Here is a 25,283-nt window from a genome sequence, read left to right on the forward strand (position 1 = left end):
TGTCATTTATGTTTCAAGAAATGAGCCAAACCAATGGAGAAAAACTGTAATAGTATGAATTTGCTACATTTCTAAAGACCTTAAAGGCCCAGTGTGTAACGTGTTTAGTTGTTCATTATCAAAATCTGTGTTGCCCATTCACAAACTTGTCCTTTTTCATGAATATTTACCGCCACCATCAATTCCAAGTATTCCTTTTGGCTTGAAATTTTACATTTCTTCGCCCAGAAAAAGAAAAAGAATATAGAAAAGAGCAAGAGACCGGCTTTACGAATTGTGAAGGCTACCGTAGCTGTAATACGTACTTTGAACTGCGTGGTGCGAGAGAGTTGATTGTGATATATGATCTCAACGCTAGATGGGAGAAATTCCTACACATTGGACCTTTAACAGCCTACTTCAGGCATATGTCTCAAGAAGAGATAAATCACCTGGAAACAAACAAACAAACAACTGGAAAAGAACATCACCACCAGCATTTACTGACTAACTAAAAAAGAACTCTCCTACTAAATTTATGACAAGTAGAATCACACACTGTACACATATGTTTTGGCCCTCAAACTCTGTCAGAGATATGAACTTGCATAATATTGATAGTGATAACTTCTTTGTAATTAACGGTAACACTTTATAATAATAAGGGAACATGAATCATCATGAATTAATGCATATCTTCATGCATGAAAAAGCATTCGTTCATGTAGTACTTCATGAACTATCAGTAATGTACAAGGATTAATAGTATGTCATGCATGACTTAATGCAGGAACAACACGTTAATTAATGCATCAATGAAGGTATTTCAAAAACCATGTTTTCTGATTTACTAATGATGCTCATGTCTTCTTCATAGGTAAATCTGTAGTTAAAAAATGAATTGTAGTGTTGTAATCATGATTAACTAAACATTACTTCTTTACCAATGTTAAAGATGGACCAGGTCAGCACTTTATTTAAAGGGCCACAAACATGATGAAGTAATGAAGAATTAATGTTTAGTTTATCATGATTAAAACACTACAATTCTTCAGAACATATGTACACTGTTGTGACTGGTCAGTTTTTTGAAGAAGACATGAACATCATTAATAAATCAGAAATCATGATGATTGAAATACCTTAATTGATGCATTAATTAACGTATTGTTCCTGCATTAAGTCATGCATTATATACTATTAATCCTTGTACATTACTGATAGTTCATGAAGTACTATATGAATGAATTCATGCTTAAACAATAATACATAAACAAACAAACATATTACTGTAAACAGTAATATGAAATAAACAATAAATACAGAAACAAATAAATACAAAATAACTGTTTAACATAAGAAAAAAGGTGGCTGAATGTTTTCGGTGGTTTGTGTGTGTGTGTGTGTGTGTGTGTGTGTGTGTGTGTGTGTGTGTCTCACAGCTCTTATCTTACACGTGATATGTATACATAAAGAATATACTGTATATAACAAAACAGCATGTACTGCCAGTGCTTCATTAGTTCTTGTTAAACAGTGTGTGTGTGTGTGTGTGTGTGTTCTTGTTTAACTTTATTCGTGGGGTCCAAAAACCAGGAATACAGTATACTTGTGGGGTCCCGACAGCTTTGTGGGGCCAAAATGCTGGACCCCACAAGGTTAAAGTGCTGTTTGAGGGTTAAGACTTGGTTTTAGGATTAGGGTTAGAATTAGGTTATGGTTAGGGTGAGGGTAAGGGTTAAGGTTAGGCATTTAGTTGTGATGGTTAAGGTTAGGGTAAATGGCTAGGGAATGCATTATGTCAATGACGGGTCCCCACAAAGATAGTGAAACGCACTGTGTGTGTGTGTGTGTGTGTGTGTGTGTGTGTGTGTGTGTGTGTGTGTGTGTGTGTGTGTGTGTGTGGCTCCACTGAGCCCTGCTGTGTTGCTAGTTGACTACCAGGTGGTGCTAATAGCTAAACATGTTTAATCCCCCGACTCCCTCCGCTGCCCCTCCTTCAGGTCTCCCATCAGGCTTTAAACTCTTTGAAACAGACCTGTGTCTCTATCTATGTCTGTTCTTCCACTCCAACTGTTCATAGCTTCTTGTCTGGTTCAGCCATGAGAAGTACCTCAGCAACTTCTTATTCCATTGATTTTTGTGTTAACTTCGACCCCCATCCACCTACCTTATACTGTACATCTGTCCCTCTTCCTTCTTTCCCTTATGTCCCTCTATGCTCTATGTCTATAAGCCTCCTCCCTTCCTAAAGACACACACACACACACACACACACACACACACACACACACACACACACACACACACTGTACCAGTTGTGTACTAATCTGGAGTTGACCTCTCAACCTGCCCCTCACCTTCCCCCAACGCACACACATCTCTCTCTCTCTCTCTCTCTCTCTCTCTCTTCCTCAACATCCATCCACCTCTCTATTCCACCCCATCTCTTCTCAACCCATGCCCACCCCTCACCCCCCCCAACCCCCCTCCCCTCCATACCAATCCCAGCACTGTGTTAATCTGGTGCTGGTCTGACGGTCAGCACTTTGAGCGGCAGACAGACAGATTGGCTTTAATCCCCTGAGTGCCACAGATGGAGTGCCACTATGCAGACTTTGGGGAAGGCGAACACACAGTTGAACACAGTTGTGTGTATGTGAACACATACACACTCAAACCCACATGGACAAAGACATACAAAAAAGACATACAAAAAAACAAAAATACCTATGCACATATCTCTTTAGATGTAGTCACATGTACGGTCCATTATATGCTCAGCAATTAGGACAGCATACTGGGTTAGGGTTAGTGGTTACATCATCATAGTTTCACATGATGCTCCTCCACTGTAAAAGCACACCGTCCTCCATGTTTCTTTTTTTGTGATCAATTTTTTTATTAGCACCTTCAGACATTCAAAACAAATTCCACAATGTGTCACAGGTAAGGTCAGATGGCGCACCGTCCTCCATGTTTCTGATGAACAAAGCTACAATGTACACATGAAAAACAAGCGTGGCTTATGTTGCAATAACAAACGTAGTGGCAGAAAAAGGAAGTTCTTATCACTGGCTGGTTATGATAACATAATGGTGTAACTTACTTGGTAAAGCAACCACAGGCCCGTTTTGCCCTATTTTACTAATTTTGAGCTCCTAGTTTGCAAAATGAAAACTCAGTGAAAAAGATATTTCCAGGTTTTCCACACTATGCAAGATAATACAGTTGTCATGATTCATAATTATAAAGGCTTATTTAGAACAATCAAAGCCTGACACTCCTGTCCCCATATACTGCACAAGGCTTTTCTCAAAGTGTTTGGGTCCAAATCCTGAAAGAAACGGTTCTTTGATACGCGGCCATGAAATCCTGCAGTTAGATTAGCTAAATGTTAGCTGTTTTTTTTGTTTTGTTTTAATCCAAAGAATGAAATCATTTCATGTATAATTATCTGGTTAACTTTGTGAACCTAGTTATCACTATAATCTGGGAAAATGAATACATGAATATGTTTCTGAATACAAATGAGACGAGGAGAAGATCAGATTACATGAATTATTACAGTGATTTAGTCATTGGTTTACAATAGCAGAACTGTATCTAGAACTGTAAACATTCTCAGATTATATCTAATAAATGAAACCCTTTTGCAATTATAACAGCTAGACATAGATTATCTACCTCCAGTGATTCTCAACCAGGGGTACTTGTACTGTGCTTCAGCAGTTTCCACGGGGATAAATTGTGGGGTATATATTTGTGCTTCGGTGGAAAAATAAATGGGTGGTGTAAGCCTGATTTTTAATATATAACCTATAAACTAGTTAGCAAGCAAGCAGAAGAAATAACATAGAGAGCTAAACATGCTGGAGAAATGGTTGAAATGTTATAGTTTACATATGCAAACTTCATCAAACCTCCTGAAAAAAAATAATAAAGACACACCATGCTTAAAGATAGACAATTCCTGCATCACTATGACTTGTATGAAAAAAATGATTGAAACAACATTCAACAACGGACCCTTCTCTACATATAAAGATTGGCTCATTAAAAACATTTGAACTTTGAATCAGAAGTGACACAAGACTGAATTGTGGTTCTTAAAACACTGAACTGGGTGGAGACAGCGCTGACCACTCATCCTGATGTAATGATTGAGTGTGGGTTTGTGTGTACGAGTGTGTGTGTGTCCACACACCAATAGCTGTGGTGCCCATTCAAAACAACAGGATTAAAGGCTGGTGTTTGATTAGATGTTTGTTTGTCTGTGTGTTTCATTGTAATGAGTATATAGCCAAGGCCACAGTGACAGAATGTGTGTGATGTGTGTGTGTGTGTGTGTGTGTGTGTGTGTGTGTGTGTGTGTGTGTGTGTGTGTGTGTGTGTGTGTGTGTGTGTGTGTGTGTGTGTGTGTGTGTGTGTATGTGTGTGTGTGTGTGTGTGTGTGTGTGTGTGTGTGTGTGTGTGTGAGTATTTCACTGTAATGAATATGGCTGAGGGCATGGCTTTATCCCTTTTAATCAAGAAAGTAGAAGGATGACATGAAACACTGATCAGGGGAATGATGTCAAGCCAGAAAAGGATATTAATTGTAATTTTTAATGTCTGTGTGTTTGTGTCTATGTGTGTCTGTGTGAAAGATGGGTACATAACACATTTTCCAAATCGAAATAGTAACCCACGTAAAGAAGTTACTACTGAGTAGTTTTGTATCATCATAAAAAAATGTGTAATGAGTAGAATTCCTGTTAGAATATGACTTAGATTGAGTTACCAATTTTAGATTAGTAGAATAAAAAATGCAGGATGTGAAAAATACATTTACTTTATGTCTAAAGAGTAGAAAAGCGAGGGCACAGGGATGAACAATTAAATAATTCACTCCAAGCTACAGCACAATTTATCAGCATGATCCCCATTCCTCAGTATGAAGGCGCTTGATATTGCCAGCACAAACATGGTGTTTTACTGCCATCTAGTGGTGCAACTGCCATCAGTTAGATTAGGGATCAACAGAAAGAAGGCTGCAGAAGATACATAGAGTATTAAAGAATATTGTATCAATCTAATATTATAGGTCATATTATTTTATGGTAAGGGAACCTGAAGGTAATACTGTGCTTTCATGTCATTGTATTTTGACAATCTGGCAGAGGTTGTTCATGGTGTGTGAACATGTACAGGCTTGTAGCATTTCTTCCTAACCTCAAATTATTCTGTGGTCCTGTGAGGATTTACAAGAATATCCTCTAGCTGCTCTATTAAATAGTAAACAGGAGGTACATTTTAGTTTTAGTGCTAATTTTGCATTTTCTCGGTTGTTTTTTTTTTTTTATTGCAATGAAATTTAAATTGATTTTAATTCTCAAAGCATTTTACACAGAGCTATAGTATTATAATATGACATTATATGTATTATCATTATTACAATAAAAGTTGGTGTGATAAAACAGATAAACGTAGAAGTGTGTATACCAGAGACAGAGGAGTGTGTGTAACATCCATTTATTACCACCTTATATGACAAATCTGGAAATTACAAACATTGTTTAATTGAAACATCATCCTCAACATTTCAAAAAAGAAAGACAAAGAAAATCAAATTGAGCAAAAAAATTAAAATTAAGTTAAAAGGGTGACAAGTCAACCTGAGAAACTGTATACAGACGTTCAACTGATTCGGAGAAAAAAATAGAAGCAAAGGGGGGACGTTAACAGAAACCATGACCAGTATTATTTGTCATGTTACACTGATTTACAATACATGTTCACATTTTAATCAGTTATTTTGTTAAAAAAAATTATTTTCACACTTTGAGAGTTTTTGGTTTTTGGAGAACATTACAAACCTAGATGAACCTTTGTTATAAAAAGGTTCCTTATTTTAAAAAAATGAGCCAATGCTACAAAAGTATCTCTGACACCATACTTGAGCTCTCAAGCTTTGGCTTTAAGTAATCAGATGAAACCAATTTGAACACCACAAAAACAGGCGAGGTTAAACTCTTCTGTCAATTAGGAAAAGAGAGTCTACAAGAGGATCAAACTTTGGTGCCAAAACGAGTCAGTAGCTTCACATTTCAGTAGAAAAAAATCTGTTCAAATCTTTTTTTTTTTTTGTTGTTTTTGTTCTCTGTAGGTGTTTTAATCTAAATGTATCCCCCCATCTTCACGTCATCCACAAATAGTTTGAAGAGAAAAAAAAGGAAAAGAAAATCCTGTGCGTTGAGGCTCATTTGGAAGGGAAAAAAACAACCTAACATGATGAATGACAGCAATGATCAATATGGTAACCATAAATCAACTTATCCAAAGATGCTGATGGATTGTATACAATATGCCGTGGTGATCAGAGCCAACTCTCAGGCAGACACATACAGGGACAGAAAATCCAGCCTCGGCCTTCATGAGAAGAGACTGCACATTTCTGAGCGAGGCTGGCAGACGATAGAGAGCAGGAGAAGAGGACCAGGTAAGTTCTTCTAGCACCCTGCTGCAGAAAAGAGACATGAGTCCCCCAGCAGACACATACCTATCCTCTCCTCCTGTCTGTCTGTCCCACCCAAATTTGCATTGGTCTTGTCCATGTTTTTCCTTTTTCTATCCAAAATCATCCTCTCCCCCACGGAGACAAATTAGAGACAGTGCAAACTAGGAGACGTGTGCTTGAGGAGATCTCATCACCAAAGAGTCGGTACATGCACAAAAAGAGAGTACCCTAGAAGTCTGCTGTCAAGAGCACTAAGAAAAACACAACTATACACTTTATCCATAATATAATCAGTTTTCCTCTACACACTACTAACACAGGGAGAGAGGGAGGGAGAGAGGGAGGGAGCAGGTGAGGGGAAGAGGGATGGAGACAGACTGGTAAAGGAAGGACGTGAAAAGGAGAAAGACCAAGAGGCGGAGAGTGGTTAAGCACGTTCCCCACGGATACGACGTGCCAGCTGGATGTCTTTGGGCATGATGGTGACACGTTTGGCGTGGATGGCGCACAGGTTGGTGTCCTCAAACAGACCCACCAGGTAGGCCTCGCTGGCCTCCTGCAGAGAAGGAAAACGGGAAATGCAAAAATTGTCAGTAGAGCTAAAATGGCTGGTGGATTAATTGATTGATTGATCGCTTTTGGTTTTGGTAACTTATTATGACCGATTGGCATTAGTAGACACTTTTTTTGGACTAAATGATGAACTAATAGAGTAACAAAAATAGTCAATAGATTAAAGGTCATGAAAGTAATTGTTAGTAAAGTCCTAGCCATCATTCCCTGGGTCTACAGAATGCTATAAACAGTGTATGTACAATAATCAATATGTAATGCCTTTTTCACAGTGCTCTCGTCTTTACAATATTTTAGTCATATACAGTAGCATTCACACAATAACTAGCCAACTTTGAGTGCATAGCGAGGATTTGGTTGTAATACTGACCTGCAGAGCTCCGATGGCTGCACTCTGGAAACGCAGATCAGTCTTGAAGTCCTGGGCGATTTCTCTCACCAGGCGCTGGAAGGGCAGCTTGCGGATCAGCAGCTCAGTGGACTTCTGATAACGACGGATCTCACGCAGAGCCACAGTACCAGGCCTTCACAATACAATTAAAAAAAAATTTAATTATGAAGATATGGGAAGCAGAACTTGGTTGTAGAATATCAACAACATTTTTGTCAAACTATAGAAAGCAGGACACCTACAGCTTTAGTGAGTTTACAATCGAGGGCTTAAGAATTCTTTGTATCCCTTTGTTTTCTAGAAACATTTTACATGTTTTTTTTCATATTATACTGTCCCTACAATTAAAGAAATCAGTAACTTGTGATTTTGGATTTCTGTCTGGCTTAAAACAGAGATTAAACACTTGTCTGGAAGCAGTTTTTGCCTCTTTTACCTGTAGCGATGGGGCTTCTTGACTCCACCAGTGGAAGGGGCACTCTTGCGAGCAGCCTTTGTGGCCAGCTGCTTACGTGGGGCTTTGCCTCCAGTGGACTTACGGGCAGTCTGCTTGGTACGGGCCATGGCTACTAAAGATCACCTAAAGAAGATGGGGGAAACGGAGATAAAGAATTCAGTGGCTTTGGTTTAGTATGCACAACATGTTTGATTATTTAGAATTCTCCTTTTACATCTTCTGATTACTTGTCCTCTTTACTCTGAACACTCTACTACTCTAAAATGAAAACATGCATTTAGTTGTTTTGATACTCCTAACGTTACACTTGAGGCGATTCTTTTTTTTTTAAAATAGTGATTATCAACCCTCTCAAATGTACATAAATGCAAATATAAACATTATACAATACAGTTTGGAACAGGCAACTTAAATTAAGGCAACTTTTAGGGTAAGTAAACATACAAGACAATCCCTATCACAATCGGCCAGACAAACGTCAATCAAAGATGAACGACGACACTATTGGCTGGTGGTCCAATACGTCTCTAAAAATATAACGTATAAGCCAATCAGCATACAGAGTCTTTAAAGTAGGCGGGCTCTACAGCTGCCTTCCACTGTTGCTAGGTCCGTCCGCCTACCCTGCTATGATGATGGCGGCGGTTTGATGCGCAAACGGGATAAAGACCCAGGGCAGAAGAGCAAAGGAGTAGCACATAAACAACTTCAATTTTAGAAATAAACGCTGTTCCAGCGCATCGGGAATTAAGAGAACAACACAGAAGACATTTCAAGGAACTCATAGATAGGCATAAGGAAGCTGAACGGTCCCTAACGGCTGAGTAGAACCGAGCTGAACAGGCGCATAATTTGAAACAGAATTTCCACTCATCTGAGCGGCTGCAGAAAAGACTGCATTTCACCGTCGTGTTTGTTATTTTACCACACGACAAAATGAAAGGCTTTTCACTGTTAAATGTGCCTAGAAAAAAAATTAAAATACAACTTAAAAACACTAAGTTCTTTCACAAACACTGTGACATGTTTCGAGAGGCTTACCTAGGGGAAAAGTGAGTAGAAGTCGTGAGAAATGTTTCGCTTGTCTCTTATTTTCTTCTTCGTATCCACAATGGGAAGCAGCGTCCAGCGGGAAAATGGCCGCTGCGTCAATCATCTGTCCCACAATGCAACAGTGTTTACAACATTTCGTGGTTACTATTAGTTTCGATACACGGGGTATATCGTTTTATAATGTCTACATTCGACATTAAAAACAGTTACCTGCTTTTTAATATGCCATCTGACAAGCCTTTGCTGGATTCATGTAAGGTCTATTCAAATGTGGCATTCAGAACTGGTAATGTGTGCACTTGGAGTGGGGAGTCTTTTTCACTCTGAATATGAGTGTGAGCGTTCTACTCAAACCGAAAGTTTGACATTGAAAAGTTAGTCGTACTTTTAAACGGTTGGGACTTGGAGGTGGTTTCCATATGAAAGCGCTGCAATAGGTAACAACGTATAAGTGACGACCGTTAAAAGTCTGTTTAGAATTGACTCGATGTATGTGTTTTAGCTGACTGCTTGGTGACCTGATCCGTGTGTTGTGCACTTTTAAACATCTATTTTTAATCAGTAATTTTGTCTACAGAAATGTTGAGTTGTTTTGGATTTAATTTACAATAGAAAAGAGGGTTTCAGTAAACGTATATGTCCCTGGACTGTATTTACATATAATCAACCCAAAAAGTGAATAATGAGTAGGACACTCCGGTGCATTAGCTACACAATAAAAAGCAGCATTTATTCCTGGAAGGGTGCATGAGGATAGACATTCACTAAAAGGGGATATAACTATTATTTGTATTATTGATTATTCTGCTTGCTTGAGAAATGACGGTAGATTATTAGTTAGTTGCAGATTTTCTGTGCGTCTACTAATCGTTTTAGCACAAATATGAACAGTATTTGAATGTATACTCATTACTCATACAGCTTATTTACCCACAATCTGTTTATTATGTTTGTATGTGAATTCCAGAGTACAAATATTTTGCTTTTAAAAATGACTGAAACCCGATCAAATCCAAAACACAGTAGAAAAAAAAAAAAAGGTTTTCATATCAACCTGAGAGAGGAACAAAAAGTCAAAACATTACCTGGACATAATAACGTGGCTGAAAATCAAAATATGATCACCATAAGTCTGCTACATATACGCCGCTTGTATTCTGCCAAAAATGCAGTGTCATCATAGCACAATGACATTTCTAATTGACAACCAGAATTAAACTTTTGTATTGTGATACATTAAACACTAACAGTAGAAATACACCATTATTGTAAAAAGGAAAAATCACTAGGCTACTTTTACAACAAAACTATTTCAAAAAGGAAAAACAGAAGACCCTTTATATCAATGTATATGTTTGTCTAAAGATGAAAATGTCTTAACCTTAATGCTATTTCCTATGCTCATTTCACACTATTCTTGACTTGCAAAAACACCCTATGCATGGAGATTAGCATTAATGTAAGCTAGCTAGTTAGAGGTGAGTAGTGTAACTGTGATTTAAAGTTTCAAAAATACATGAAGATACCGCTAAGGAAACTCTGCTACCTGTAGCACCAAAGAAGACATGATCACACATTTTACGTTTATCACAATCATGATATATAGGACCTCAAACCATACTACTAACTAAGTATAGAGGGAGGAAAGGGATGGAAAGAGTGGTGACGGGAGAAAAGGACAGCATATAACAATTTAAAAAACATTTTAAGCACGTTCCCCACGGATACGACGTGCCAGCTGGATGTCTTTGGGCATGATGGTGACACGCTTGGCGTGGATGGCGCACAGGTTGGTGTCCTCAAACAGACCCACCAGGTAGGCCTCGCTGGCCTCCTGCAGATGGCAGAGTCAAAACATTGATTTTTAGTTGGAATGAAGAAAAAATGGTATTTGTTTAATTTATTAATGGTGAGAGCTACTGACCTGCAGAGCTCCGATGGCTGCACTCTGGAAACGCAGATCAGTCTTGAAGTCCTGAGCGATTTCTCTCACCAGGCGCTGGAAGGGCAGCTTGCGGATCAGCAGCTCAGTGGACTTCTGATAACGACGGATCTCACGCAGAGCCACAGTACCAGGCCTGGAGAAGAGAGGCAAAAATGTACATAGGCAAAATTGTAGGTGGGAGCAGCAAAATTGTAGGTGGGAGCAGCTAAATTGATCTGCTTTTGCACAACCTTATGTTATCCTTTTTGTATTTCAACAGAACAAATTACTCTTAATCTAGTGCACTATTGTCATCTTCAACTTGCACATCTGCATACTGTTGGTAGGGCAATTGAATGTTTGAACTCCAGTCTCAGTTTTTTCTACTAGTAGGTGACTGAGGAAGACCAGACCACAGGCTTGAATCAGCTCCATTCAAGATGTTTTCCACAATGTCCTCCACATAACAGTCCAAATGTACAATATGCATAGCCTACTGTGTTTTGTGATTAAGTTTGTTAATATACAGTAAGTAGTTAAAGGCATCAATAAAATAACTGCAATACGGCCTGACAATTTGTATTTGGGGCTGGAGGAAAACTATTGAGTTTTAGTTTATATCCACATATGTAACACGGCCATAAAACAGTAGCATCCCTTGTGTTCATCTTTCTAACACAAACAGAAGAACTATATGAGCTCTCACCTGTAGCGATGGGGCTTCTTGACTCCACCAGTGGAAGGGGCACTCTTGCGAGCAGCCTTTGTGGCCAGCTGCTTACGTGGGGCTTTGCCTCCAGTGGACTTACGGGCAGTCTGCTTGGTACGGGCCATGGCAACTAAAGATCACCTAAGGGCACATGACAAAGTTTGCTTTAGTGAAGTAACTACAATGCATTTAAGCACATGTGCAACAGAGTAGTGTAAGGGTACTTGATGTAAAGGATAAAAATTGACTTTTCCAGTTGTAGTTCAATTTAGAACTTTATATCAACATGACAAACTTTAGTCTTCAGTTAGAGTGGGTTAAAAAAAAAATCAGCATTAAGAGCCTCAGTTTTTTTCAAATTGTAATCAAGATAGCTTATGTAATGACTGTCATAAAAAGGACAGCGAAGGCATCGAATCCTAGCAGAGCTCTTTATCACGTAGACCTATCATATTCTATAAACGAGCCTATGACGCAGGATGTTGCGAACCGTTCGACCAATCACAGCACGGTGATATCCAGACAAACCCCGCCTCTTGCGCAGTGAACGTGGGTTCGTTCGTTTCTTCATCGTGTGCTCCCCGGTTGCGCACAAGCCTTGATTTTTTATTCAGAATGAGCTATTTTGAAGGAAAACCAGGCGACCCCGCCCACACCGGCTGCCCTGTGTTCGCAAACGAACACACCTAAAGATGATGGCTGGCTTCTGGCTAGAAGAATGTAAACGGGAAGAAAAAATCGTTGTAGCAAACGAAGAAGGTGATGATAAAAACGTCGAAAGAGTATAAAAACCACGGCATGAAAGTGGAATATACTTTTTGAAGATGACACTAGACATGTCAGGGAATCAATTGATGAACAATATTTTGTCAGATGACCCCTCACTTTAGGCGCATTTCCGAGTCAAATTTGACCAGATCACAAGTGCTTTTTAGGTCCCCGACTCCCCGAGCAGGCAGATAATAGCTAGACTGCTCTGCGTTTTCTTTTACACCAAAAATAATCGAAAAAACACGTCCATCCGAGAACTATGATGACATTAAATGATAGATTGGAGTTTAATTGAAACTATGATACTTACCTTTGAAAACTTCGAGAAAGATTGCAGCTCAAAAATGGGAATGTATTCTTGAGTCTCTAAAGCGTTGTTGTCGCTATAGAATGAAGGAAGGGAAAAAAAAGGAAAAAGAACATAGGAAAGCAACAGGAGACACGTTTCCCATGATGCATTTGGGACAAACATACATTCAGCCACATCACACTCACATGCAATGTCGTGTAAGAAGTTTTTCTCATTCCTGATTATTGATTTGTATTGTTAGTTTAGGTTATTGTTATTATTATTATTATTTTTTTTATAAAATGTATTTTACCTGGAAATAAAAAAAAACCACTATTAATATCCGGGAGGAGAATATAAACTAAGTGGCATTCAGTGTTTAAGACTGTTAATACTATATTCACAGCTTTAATTGTATTTATTATGTAATGCATATAATCAATTATAAATATAAAACCCAACACAACAATACTTGGGGTTGTTCTAAGTACCACGTAAAACTATGTTAATGCACTCACTCTGTTGTAAATATAAATTATTATCATAGCCTTCTAAAATACAAACAAACAAACAAATGTGAACTTTTATTTACATGCTGACAGCTTTTACAGAAGTTAGACCGTCAGTCCTGCAGGTGGCGCCTCCAGCGTCCGTCCAGCACAAAAGAAGAAGAAACGTGTTTCTTTTCCCCCAATCCTCCAACATGGCGCCGTCCAGGAGGACTAAACGCGTGGTGGCTTCACAGCCAGGTTTTCTAAATTTAAAGTCCTCTTCAGGCGCTGCAGGCTTGCCCAGTATTCGGAGGAAACGTGTGAACAAGAATAAGAAAAAGAACTGGAACAAACACAGCGACATAAACGATGTAACTGAGTTTTTAGAAGACGTCAGACACCAGGAGAGAACCATAGGGTAAGTTTAGCCTAGAAACGAACAGTGATATCGCTAATACTTAACGTTTTAAAACTCTTAAGAAATGTCCACTATTAAGTTACCTCTGGTACGGGACATGTTGTGGATGTTTAATCGTTTATGGCCCGTCGTCGTACGGGCATCTAAATTCAACAACGTTGCCTGTATAGTTCGTTTGGTCAGTCCTGTTTTTATCGCATCTTGTTCTCAAAAATGGCCATCTCATTTGACAAATAAAGTTCTACTTGACTTGATTATAGCAACAATTAAGTGGCTTTGCTAAACAACAAGTTCAGTCAACTAGTGCTTAAGCTGAGGGCCAATGTCCCAACGTTATATACGGTTTTCTTAATTAGGCACTAGTGCTTGTGATGTTTCACATGCGTACTTTTTCAATGAATTTAAAAGAAAAAAAAATCATGTCACATTGGGCTCTTGGATCTTGAGATGGCCAATTTTATATTTATTTTAAAAAAAAACTTTTGTTTGACATTTTATACAGTAAGTGGTTAATCATTTACTTAACACATTCATTCAAATTAAAATAATTGTTAATTGTAAAGAAAACGTTAGAAAAATAATTTTCTTCAATTGTAGTCTATAATGAGACATGATGTGATTATGTTTTCAGTGGTCTGCTGTCTGACAAGTCAGATGACAATTTGTTCTTTTTGGATGTTGGACAACCAAAGAAAGCTGAACAGAAGGGTAAATATACACTTACACAATTGGAATAGAAATTTCCGTGGTTCATGCTTTTCTCAGAATTGCAACTGACCAGTTGTATAGTTGTTTTCTGAAATATTATATGCATGTATGCCTGATGCTGACTCAAAATAATCTGTATTTCCCTGTGAAGTAGCGGAACCCGTCGATGGGAAGAAGAGGAAAGGGAAAGCAGTGCGTCCTCTGAGGATAGACCTGATCCTGCAGCACGACTCCCTCGTTCCACCACCTAAAGAGTCAGTATCCATCACGGCCCTTTGTGCTTTACCCTTCTTTTGTGACTAGATTCCACATCTTTGACTGTAAAGACATTGTCAGGAGAAACGGAGCCTAGTGTTTTCTCAAATTTTATTTTCGTGGTTTGATTCACTTCTTTAGTAGGCTGCAGTATGTGTGAATCGGGCAGCTCAGTAGCTCAGCGTGTGTGAACGTTGGTATTGCGTGAATAATCTAACTTCATCTGGACACGCTGAATTAAACAGTTGGCATTATACTTGCCTTGATGTATGTAAACATCTTTGACCAATTATTTTAACACAATTTATCGCGTCAACCAACTCATTTTCCCCCCACGACCCTACATTATGTGACTTTTCTGTTTATTCAAAAGTCAAGGGTATGCTAAGTGCATGTATCTTAATAACAGCTATAACTGACTATATAGTTATTGATTCATGTGCTGTATGTGTTGAAGTATCAAGTTGACACAGTACGTAGACTATCTACCGATCTATCAATCGGAGATGAAGTGTCCGTGGGCAGGATGACTAGCTGAATGTTTTCATGTTGTTACATTGTATCTCTGAACTGACTGGGGGTAAGAGATGCAAGTCTGTAAAGGATCATGGCAGTTTTGGAGCAACTTTACATGTATCTGGTAAAGCAGATTATTAAAAAAAATCAGCCTTGTATTTCTTTATTTCAATGTTAGAGTTGAGGACTGTTTGTCCGGTGATGATCTCATCCTTGCGCTCCCAGTATTTCCTTCATGGGAATGTGAAGACAACACAAAGGAGCTCAGGAGACTGTTGTGTAAATGGTGTCCTGGGATCTGAGGATATGCAAACACTCATCATGAAGTAGACGGTGTCAAACAGGCCTAAACATCTAGTGTGGTAGTTGCTGGTTTTGCGTCAGCTCCTCTCCATCATGTCTCATGTTACCTGTTATATTTTCCTCTCCTGTCTCACTTATCACCCAATCATCTCTTCTGCCCCCACCCCACCAGTGTGTTGGCCTACCAGCAACCTAATGCCAAGAAACTTCGTCGCATTGGCCAGAAGGCCGAACAGCTGGCAGCCAAAGGCGTGGTGCCACGGAGGCAGAAACAGCTGTTGAACAGACGGCCGGCCGACAGGACAGCCAAGAAGGCAGTGACAGAGGCCAACAACAACCCAGACAGAGAATACTATGATATATGGGGACAAGAGTGTGAGTGCCTTGTGTGCGTGCGTGTGTGTGTGTGTGTGTGGTCTGTGTCCAGTGATGATCTCATCCTTGCGCTCCCAGTATTTCCTTTATGGGAATGTGAAGACCACCATGGAGCTCAGGTGACCGTTGTGTGAACGATCATTTGGGATCTGAGGACAAACGTGTAGAAGAATAGTGTTTAATGTTAAGATCCACATTTTAAAATGGGGATGTAAGTAATAGATTGTTAATCATTCATAAGAATTTGATTAATAAGAACATTAACTTCAAATGTGCAAAGTTATTTGCATCTCTTGGACCATGTGTCATTCCATGTGGCAGTTGGGAGTCAAAACCTAAGATACATTTTCCATACAGTTGGGGTAACTGTACAGGATGTTCCACAGGCAAATGGGATCAGAGCCTGAGATGTTGGCACAGTGCAAGTGGATGCATACTTAAAGATGTCCAGCTTATCTTGTTTTTTTAATTTTCTGAATGGGTGGATGCTGGTGTCCATTGCAATACATGAGGGCTGATGTACCCATGTAAGATGTTGATTTTGGTCATAACAACTAAATGTAGAAGTAGAGGAGGGAAATCCTTACCTTAGTCTCTCTCTCATTATTCTTTTTAAAAGCCCAAGCTTATACATTTGAACTGTTTGTTTCTTTTTAATGTAGCCAAAGATACAGCTGACCCCTGGTACCTTCAACAGACGGGCAAGAAGCGCGTCAAGGTGAGCATAATGATTGTTTTTGTGGGAGATTTAAAGGACGGGTTAAAAAGTAAATATCTGTCTGCAATTTTAACGTTATGAGCTGCATATTTATCTGTGGCGGTTTGAGTTTGACCAATGTGGCTGCATCACTGTTTTGTCAGCGTCCAGAGAAGTTGAATGAGAAGCCGTCTGTGCTTCCTGCTGTGGAGGTGATCGCTCCTGGAGGATCCTACAACCCAGACTTCTTCTCCCATCAGGTACGTCACAACGCTGCAGCCTACTGACTTTAGTCATTTCAAACAAAGGACTGTTGCTCGTTCAGAAGTTATGTTAAAGCTTGTACAACCTTGATAGGACTGCTTTCAATTTTTTTTAAATATATTTTCATACGTGATGTGTTGAGTTTATCCACCACAAAAGCCGTTCATTTATGCAGATTTATGTTTGGATAAAATTGGCAAAAGAATATGTTCATAGTTTATCCTGTTGTGATGAACTGCCTGACTGTGAATCTCTCTCTCCTCATCACTCTGAACACAGGCCTTGCTGCAGGAGGCCCATGAGGTGGAGGTCAAGAAACAAAAAGAAGAAGACAAAATAGAGAGACAGCTAGCTGTCAACAAAGAACACATAGCAACAGAGGTGCAGATGATTATTCCAGCTCTATCATCATCATCATCAGTTTATTCTTAACGTCGTGGAAGTTTGGATCTTTTTTGATTTGATTGAACGTGTGTTTGTGTGTTCTGCAGGAGACCATTTTAAGAGAGCAGGTGGAAGGCCTGGTGGAAGAGGAGAATGAAGAAGAAGCTCCTAATGAGGAAGAGGAGGGTGTGGCAGTGGGAGCCATCACAGTGGCTGAGAAGAAGACTGAGAGACAGAGGAAGAAAGAGAGGGCATACAAAGTGAAGGTACATGCACAATTTAAACTTAAATCATTTAAAAGACTTACTTGTTTAAAATGTTTGAGTGGTTTCTACTATATATGTAATGCTACACATTAACGCTGATGATGTCAATGGTGTGATAGCAGCTGTGAATGAAATTACAAACTGAGTTTTTATTTAGAAATCCTACCACTCTAGAAAATCTTATCTTTCTAAGAATGTAATGAAGCGTTTTTATAATGCAGGGTTCCCACGGGGTCTTAAAAAGTCTAAAATTCTGAACTTGTAAGGCCTTAAAATGTCTTAAAAACGGCCAGGTTTTCATCCGAGGTCTTAAATTTAATTTAGTCAGGTCGCCAAAAAAAAACAAAGGTTTTATCCTCTTTCATTTCCAGAAACGCTGGCCGCAGAAAGAGAAAAGTATGGAGTCGTAGCCTACAAAGCGGAGCTCTAGAGTCTTTGTTCTGTAACAAAACCAGCAGAACGTTGCCCTCAGAACGTTGGTTCGGTGCGTTATAGTTCTTTCCCGGGGATATTGGTGTTGGTACGTACGCGGTGATAAAACTACAAATCCTGTGATAAATGCAATAACTGCCTGCGAAATATGTCTGCGTCTCCTCAGAGTTTGTTCAAGTTTGGCTAGGCCTACGTGTGGAAAATGGGAAAGTGTACTTTTAACGAGACGTGGCTAGATCACAGCGATTTTCCGCTGTTGGTTACAAGCGGTACCCAGCTCCAGGTACGAGGCTCGCTGCAAACTATGAAAGGTTACTGTCATGAAAAATGCCCAGACTCAATTCAGTTTGACGGTTTTAACTACTAAAGTTACGCTCGTGCCGAGCTCCTAGCTTCATGCTAGGCAGGCTAGTTACTCTTTGTGTTCCCCACACACACACACGGAAGTCCATGTAACAGTCAAGTAGACAGCAACCCCAAGTGGTAACTAACTAACTAACCGCTTTCCGACCGGAGGGATTTTAGCAGTTCCTAGAACATAACGTTCCTAGAACCCTTTTCTTTCCTTGTGTTCTGACTGGACCAGTTTGGGGATTATTAAGTTCCTCTGGCCACAGTTCCTGTAACTCTTTCAGCTCCTATTTCAGGGCAGGGTCTTTTCCCTTTTCTGCATAAGCCGCTTTCTGACCGGAGGGATTTTTGCAGTTCCTAGAAAATAAAATTCCTAGAACCCTTTTTTCACTGTAAGCTGGAGGTCCCTTAGACCGGTCTCGTAAATAAGAGGCTTTTATTTCGCCGTTAACGGTTCGTTTGTTTAAATATCACAACACATGTCCATCATAAGATTAACTGGAACCTGTGGTTAACGGTCTTTCGGAGTTAAACTCCACAAGCGTGTCCTGCGGCTCGCCGGCCGTCTCTCACACACACACACACACACACACACACACACACACACACACACACACACACACACACACACACACACACACACACACACACACACATCCACAGCACAGCAGGCAGGGGAGAGAGAGATACTCCTTTATCTTCGGGAGACTTATTTAAATTATGACAAATATGCTATATACATTAGATTTAGTATTTAGTTCATACTTTTTTGGTGTATTTGTTTTCTGATAACGCTATAAAGACCGTTGCTGTGCTTACATCACTCCCTTACCCCTCCTACCAGTCCCTATGGCCACTTCGCCAGTGCGAATGCAATTGGAAAAAACTGTTTTGGGGAGAGTAGTTGGTAGATCTGTTTAGAAGTGGACTTTTCCTATAACTACGTTCCTGTAACTACTTGGTCGGAAAGCGGCTATAGTGGTGGTTAGATGGTTGTGTTATAATAACATAAGGTCAGTTCCTAAGGCCACTTGGCCAGTGCGAATGCAAATGGAAAAAAAACGGTTTTGGGGGAGAGTAGTTAGAAGTGGACTGTTCCTATTAGGACTGTGTATTGGCAAGAATCTGGCGATACAGTACGTATCACGATACATGGGTCACGATTCAATATATTCCGATACTGTGCATAAGGCGATGTATTGGGATTTTTTTAAAGTATAATTTTAGAAAAATATATTTTAAAAAAAAGACATGATGTTCATAAAAGTCAAAGAAGTTTACTTTAGGTGAACAATTCAGTAAACAGAAAATCAAACTGCCAGTTTGGGATTGTGGTTCACAGGTTCTTAGTGAGCAAATGTAGGCCAAAGTTCAGCCATAGCTACATTGTTAGCTTCTAGCAAAAAGTCAAGCACTGCTAGGCACTGTTAGACACTGGTGGTGCGGCATAGCCATCTAGCAGTAGGGGGTTTAAACACAACATAAACGTGAACCACTGTCTTACATGAATATTTTTGAACGTTAAAAAAAAAAAAAAAAAAAAAATAAAACTATTGCCTTTTTTGAAAATCGATACAGTATTGCAAAATAAAATATTCCGATACTCAAGTGTATCAATTTTTTCTAACACCCCTAGTTCCTATAACTAAGTTCCTGTAACTACTTGGTCAGAAAGAGGCTTATCTCAACTGATATGTATACATCACAGTTACTAATGTGATTGCTTCTGTAAATTAAATGAATGCTTTTTTTTTTTTTTCGGTAATGCGTCGTGTAGGTCGTAAATTTCAATCTTTATGGTCTTAAAATGTCTTTAAAGGTTTTAAATATGACTTACTAAAACCTGCAAGAACCCTGTAATGTGACTCTGCAAACTGAACAAAGCTAGATTAATTTATCAGGTTTATTCATAAACTTTATTCACATGGTTTTATAACAATATGTGGTAGTTGACTCCTAAAGCTAAAAGGTGGGACTTAAACAGAAGGGGAATGGAAATCTGAAACCATAAGGTTAATTGAAAGGAAATTTATCAGCAACTATTAATAATTTCAGGGTCTTTTTTTGCTTAAAAAAAAAAAAAAAAACCCTCCTTACTGGTTCTAGCTTCTCAAATGTGAGATTTGTTTTGTTTGTCAAATGTGACAGTAAATTAAATATCTTTTGGGTTTTCTGGTTATTGGTTGGATAAGACATCATTTGGGCTCTGGGTATTTGTGATGGTATTATTATTATTATTATTATTATTATTATATAGATAGATATATTTTTTTGATTTTAAACATTTTATAGATTAAACGATATAAATCAAGAAAATCAGCTCAGTAGTTAAGTAATAAAATGAATCATTAGCTACAGCCCTTCTTTAAGGCCCTACTTTCCAGGGACTAGTAAAACAGGGTGCTTTTCATTTTCAGATGGATCCCCAAACTGGTAAACCATTCAAAATAAAAACATGTTGCAACTTGTGAAAGTGTCAGTTGTAAGGGCTTCCAGTAGGCCCTCTCAAAAAAGATGCCATATTGTCATTGCTCCACTCACCAACTGACAATCCATCTCACTGTTTCTCTTCTTCTTCCCGTCCCAGGAGCAACTACGACAGGCCAACAGATATCAGAATGACAAGCGGCAGCAGCTCTTCCAGCTTCGCTCCATAAAGACCTCTATCAAACAAGAGGAACAGGAAACCAAGGACAAACAGAAACAACGCAAGGCCAAGCAGGAGGCTCAGAAAGCTCAACCAAGACGCCTCGGCAAACTCAAGTAAGTTAAACCTACTACAGACGTGGTTTAAGAGAGGAAGGTCTAAATTATAAATTTGGTTGGACGTGGAACTTTGAACAGCATGTGGTTGCCAGACCTGAGGGGCCTTGGTTCAGAATAAGATGTCAAACGTTCACAAATTATAACGGAGCCAAAGTTTAGGCTTTAAAAGTAATTTCAAGGAATCTTATCCCATTTTTAGACTGCGTATCGGACACGCTTTTTACTCAGACGTCTCACACAACTGATGCACTCTTTTTATCTATACAGCCGACTGCATGGTTCTGTGCAGGCTCGCGCCTGAGCTGCGTCTTACAGGCATAACCACAGTCTGAAGCGTTTATTTATGCTTAAAGTAAACATGAGGTTGGTGCCCATTAAAAAGTCCCTGAATAAATAGATTTTGTGACCTAGGCCGATCAGAGCTTTAGATTGTGGGCAGAGAGCCAGCGGTTCCCACAGACTATCCTTTCACTTTTGCCCAGTAGCTGGGAAGCATGACACAGGAACTTTAGGCTAGCTTCACATAGCGTCAGGCAGTTTTGCGGTGGTCCGGCAAAAACGGCATTTGTTTTTAACGGTGGTAGTGAGCTTAGGCGGCAGGGGCTGCCGGAAAACCCTGCAGCGAAAAGTTCACACCGATTTAACAGTTGGAGAAACGCATCCTGATGTCGTCCTGCGGTGGCCAATCATGTAACCGCCGATTAGATGTTTTGAGGTGGTGGGAGATACCCGTACAGTAACATTAAACATCTCTGCCTGTTTTGAAACACAAGCACTTAACTGCCCAGGAGTTTGTGTAACAGCTGACTGTTACCTGCAACAAGCTCAACTGAACTTGAGAGCTAGACAGTGTAATCCAGCCAAGGGATGGAGAGATCTGGTCTCTGTGTTAGTGCTTGCGAGCAACGACCCCCCGTAAGTTCAAGAATCATGAGACTGATTGCAAATCAGTTTCTGTTCCTTTATTTGCTCCCCAGTGCCATTTCAGCAATAGAAATTATACTGGTACTAATGTATGCAGTATTTGAATGGGCTAATTTGTAAACATGTTGTTTCTTATTTGCAGGTTTAAGGCTCAGGACATGGAGGTTCAGTTAAGTGACGAGCTGGCCGGCTCACTGCGACAACTCAAGGTACGTCACTAGTTATGTTTTCTAGCTCATCCACTGTCACCGTTGCCAGTGAGGACAGTCTTTATCTGTAATGAGTTTTGGTTCATTTAGTTGGTGTATTATCTTCAGCCCTCTGTATTGTCTTATTCTAAGCTTTATCCTGTTCTCTAATACTGTGACGGCCCACTTTCCCTCACAGGGATCATTGCAGTTTCATGTGATCTATATTGCCAGTGGAAAATTCCCAGCTCTTCTCTTATCTCCTGCCATTATGTCCCTGAATAATACTTAAATCCGCCTTTGTGGTGTGAATGGGATTTTATAATTTGGGTGGGAATTGCGCATTGAGTCAAAATGACATTTGTCTCACATGCATTTGTTTGGGCTTGTCGCTCCCTTCTCGTAATACCTGGACTCCACAGCCAGAGGGCAGCGTCCTCAAGGACCGCTTCAAGAGTCTGCAGAAGCGGAACCTGATCGAACCAAGAGAAAGAGCCAAGTAAGGACCTCTGCCTCACTCTTCTTACGTAACCTCTACTCAAAGGGTCACAGTGATATACAGATTCATAGTGTATATTGATTTAAATGTATGTTACCTCCCTCCCACATCTCTTAGGTTCAAGAGGAGACTCAAGCTGAAGTATGTGGAGAAGAGGGCTTTTAGAGAGATCACTTAGTGCCGAACCACAGACCACAGGAGCTGAGCACAAGAAGATGGGCAGCATTTAAAGCCCCAAACGCAACATAATGGAACTGTGTATATACAACTTAATGACCGTTCAGGGCCTGTTTGACCCTCTCAGATTGAAACTGCTTACAAATTAATGTCACATCAATGATATAATCTGAAATGAGCAGAGTTGGATACGTGTACTGCATTTCCTGTACTCGTGTGTTTAATATCTGATTTCACACAATGTTTCAGTGTGTGTCTGTGTTACGTAATATGACCCTTATCAGGAAAAGGTTTTCTAAGGCTTTATAGTATACAGCTGGGTTTGCTGAGGCCAAGTGTCACTGTGTCACTACTCTACGCATACATGAGTAAAGACTTACAGCTTAGGTTAATAACAAGATCGGGAACATGAAATGGTACTATTTCCCACGGAAATATTTGTCAGGTTTATGTCGGCTATCAGTATGCCTGATACTGTAACTTTGGGCATGTAAATCTTGTAATATATCCTACATTCCTTGATGCATCACCACATGATGTAATATTTCATAAAACATTCAGTTTTTCATCAGTATTCCAGCAGCTTTAGGTGCCATGACACCCAGATTAACATGCAGCATAAAGTGTTGGACAGTGATTAAAAGTTGAGAGTTGGGGCAACGGAAATTAAAAAAAGATATGCATTTTTAATCCCCATAATTAGATTTTTTTTTTTTTATCATAGGTGAAAAAAACAGGCAGATGGGCTTGAAGTTGGAATGTGATAATTGATTCCAACCTACTGGCTTAAAACCATAATTGCCTTCAGTGTCCTGCTGGTGTGAACAAGTGTGTGTGTGTGCACACATACATATACATCTCCCATGGCGCCTAGAGCTATGCCAAAGCTGCTTATCTGTTAATCAGTGTGAAAGTGTAATCTTTTACCTTCAGAGTCTGCAGAAAGCCCCCACCCACCTAGCTTCCTCAATCAGTTGATCTCTTCCCCCCTCACAAGACTGTGTTTCGTGCACTCTGGACCACCTCCCATTTCAGTGGCTTATCAATGTTTTCGTGCCAACTACCTGCTGATGAATTAACCCACAGACTCATGAAGCCACAGTTTGTCTCCAAGGAACCTAATTCATTAATTCTCTACTTATAGGATTTAGTGCAGAATACCCTATAAAACACGACAGTGAGGCTAATGTGAATCCTTAAAATAGCCACCACGCTTTTAGTAAATGTTTTATTCAACTTCAAATTAATTAAAAGTCAACTCTAGTAATGTACCCTTGGACAAAATGTGTAGTTTTGTAAGTTTGTAACATCTAATACCAACTTGTATTTAATTTGTTTTACTGATAAAGCTGACCTTTCCACTTTAAACATGCAGTGACATGCAACTGCAAATCTATGGTACACCATGAAAAAAGTATATAAGTGCAGTAAGATAAAGCTACAGCTGTGCTAGCAGCTTTCTGAGGCTGTACTTGCTAACATCAGCATTATAACATGCTTACAATGGCGATGCGAACACTGATGCTTACTAAGTATAATGTTGACTATCTTAGTTAAGCCTGTTAGCATGCTAACATTTGTTAATTAGCACAAAAGAAAGAGCAACTAAGGCTCATGGGAATGTCATTTCAAGATATTCGGTCTTAATCCTAAATATTGGTAAAATTGAAATCTTGAGCTGTTGATGGCACCGAATGAAAAGCCAGGGGATCACGAAAGATTTCACAATTCGTCCTGAGGGGGACCAAAAATGTGTGCACCCAATGTCATGACAATCCATCAAATAGGACATTTTACCCAAAACCCCAAGTATCAACCTCATGTTGCCACAAGCAGAAAACACAGGGGATTGGCAAATCAAGATTCATCCTCTGGGGACCATGAATGTCTGTACAAAATGTAATGGCAATCCATCCAATAATTGTTGAGTCTGGATGAAAGTGATGGACCAAATAGTTGGGAATAATACAGAAATATATTTCGAGTGTTCTCAAGAAGAGCTGAAAATTGTCTTAATGGCCGAATGACAGAACTACAAGTAACCTTACAAGGATATTGGGACGTTAGAGAAATATGTTAGTATTTTCTTGTACGCTCATGCTAAATGAAGGCAGATTGTGTTTTTCTTTTTTTTTCCTACTCTTTACGTGTGAGACACGGTGCTGCCAGATTGTCTTAGTATGGGGTAGAACGGATTACGTGTATGTGCAGTCACTCCTTACCTTCTTAAGAATAGATTACTACTCCAGTCTGGGGATTCAGTAAGTGACAGAGGAAGCCACTAAAACTACTGCAGTGTGTGTGGGAGTACTTGAGTGAATATTGTCCCCCCTCCTCGCGCTTACAGATTCTGTATTTGGCACAGGTAGAGGCACGTGGACACTGAAGTTTGTGCTGCAAGCTAGTGGAAGTCACAAACATCCCAACATGCTTCACCTTAAAGGTAAAATTCATACATGAAAATAGTGTTGAAACGATAAGTATATTATTCAACCGATTTATTTTATTTTTTTTTTTTCCACCTAGTCTATATCCTTGACGTTCCACTTCCAGGATTGCTTCGGTGCCGCAGGAAATTCTGCCAAATGCATGTGTTTTTGCCGATGTTCGTTTCCTTCCGCTTT

General features: G+C 39.5%; 3 protein-coding genes across 6 annotated transcripts; 1 reads left to right on the forward strand and 2 right to left on the reverse strand.

Moving 5' to 3' along the window:
• Nucleotides 1-5,475: 5,475 nt before the first annotated feature.
• Nucleotides 5,476-12,842, reverse strand: LOC116038976 (histone H3.3A). 3 transcript variants are annotated; one of them, XM_036001096.1, is made up of 5 exons: nucleotides 8,941-9,164; nucleotides 7,879-8,022; nucleotides 7,422-7,575; nucleotides 6,889-7,034; nucleotides 5,476-6,856 (listed from the first exon to the last, which is right to left on the reverse strand). In XM_036001096.1, exons 2-4 carry the CDS (start codon nucleotides 8,004-8,006, stop codon nucleotides 6,906-6,908), a joined length of 411 nt encoding a protein of 136 aa, XP_035856989.1. In that variant the 5' UTR covers nucleotides 8,007-8,022; nucleotides 8,941-9,164; the 3' UTR covers nucleotides 5,476-6,856; nucleotides 6,889-6,905. The 3 variants fall into 3 exon arrangements, with proteins under 3 accessions (XP_035856989.1, XP_031139574.1, XP_031139571.1); XM_031283714.2 differs by lacking the exon at nucleotides 8,941-9,164 and adding an exon at nucleotides 12,667-12,842 and having other exon boundaries at nucleotides 5,476-7,034; XM_031283711.2 differs by having other exon boundaries at nucleotides 5,476-7,034.
• On the reverse strand, nucleotides 9,875-12,764 carry LOC116038977 (histone H3.3A). The gene is made up of 4 exons (XM_031283715.2): nucleotides 12,667-12,764; nucleotides 11,583-11,726; nucleotides 10,877-11,030; nucleotides 9,875-10,786 (listed from the first exon to the last, which is right to left on the reverse strand). The coding sequence occupies exons 2-4, from the start codon at nucleotides 11,708-11,710 to the stop codon at nucleotides 10,658-10,660; spliced, it is 411 nt and encodes a 136-aa protein (XP_031139575.1). The 5' UTR covers nucleotides 11,711-11,726; nucleotides 12,667-12,764; the 3' UTR covers nucleotides 9,875-10,657.
• nop53 (NOP53 ribosome biogenesis factor) lies at nucleotides 12,263-23,183 on the forward strand. 2 transcript variants are annotated; one of them, XM_031283689.2, is made up of 13 exons: nucleotides 12,263-12,344; nucleotides 13,248-13,554; nucleotides 14,186-14,262; nucleotides 14,414-14,516; nucleotides 15,509-15,711; nucleotides 16,374-16,429; nucleotides 16,573-16,668; nucleotides 16,952-17,053; nucleotides 17,164-17,322; nucleotides 20,693-20,868; nucleotides 21,938-22,004; nucleotides 22,406-22,482; nucleotides 22,600-23,183. In XM_031283689.2, exons 1-13 carry the CDS (start codon nucleotides 12,278-12,280, stop codon nucleotides 22,658-22,660), a joined length of 1,551 nt encoding a protein of 516 aa, XP_031139549.2. In that variant the 5' UTR covers nucleotides 12,263-12,277; the 3' UTR covers nucleotides 22,661-23,183. The 2 variants fall into 2 exon arrangements, with proteins under 2 accessions (XP_031139549.2, XP_031139547.1); XM_031283687.2 differs by lacking the exon at nucleotides 12,263-12,344 and adding an exon at nucleotides 12,842-12,863 and having other exon boundaries at nucleotides 15,509-15,717.
• The last annotated feature ends 2,100 nt before the right edge of the window (nucleotides 23,184-25,283 follow it).

Source organism: Sander lucioperca, chromosome 5, assembly GCF_008315115.2.
Source record: "Sander lucioperca isolate FBNREF2018 chromosome 5, SLUC_FBN_1.2, whole genome shotgun sequence".
NCBI classification, from domain to species: domain Eukaryota; kingdom Metazoa; phylum Chordata; class Actinopteri; order Perciformes; family Percidae; genus Sander; species Sander lucioperca.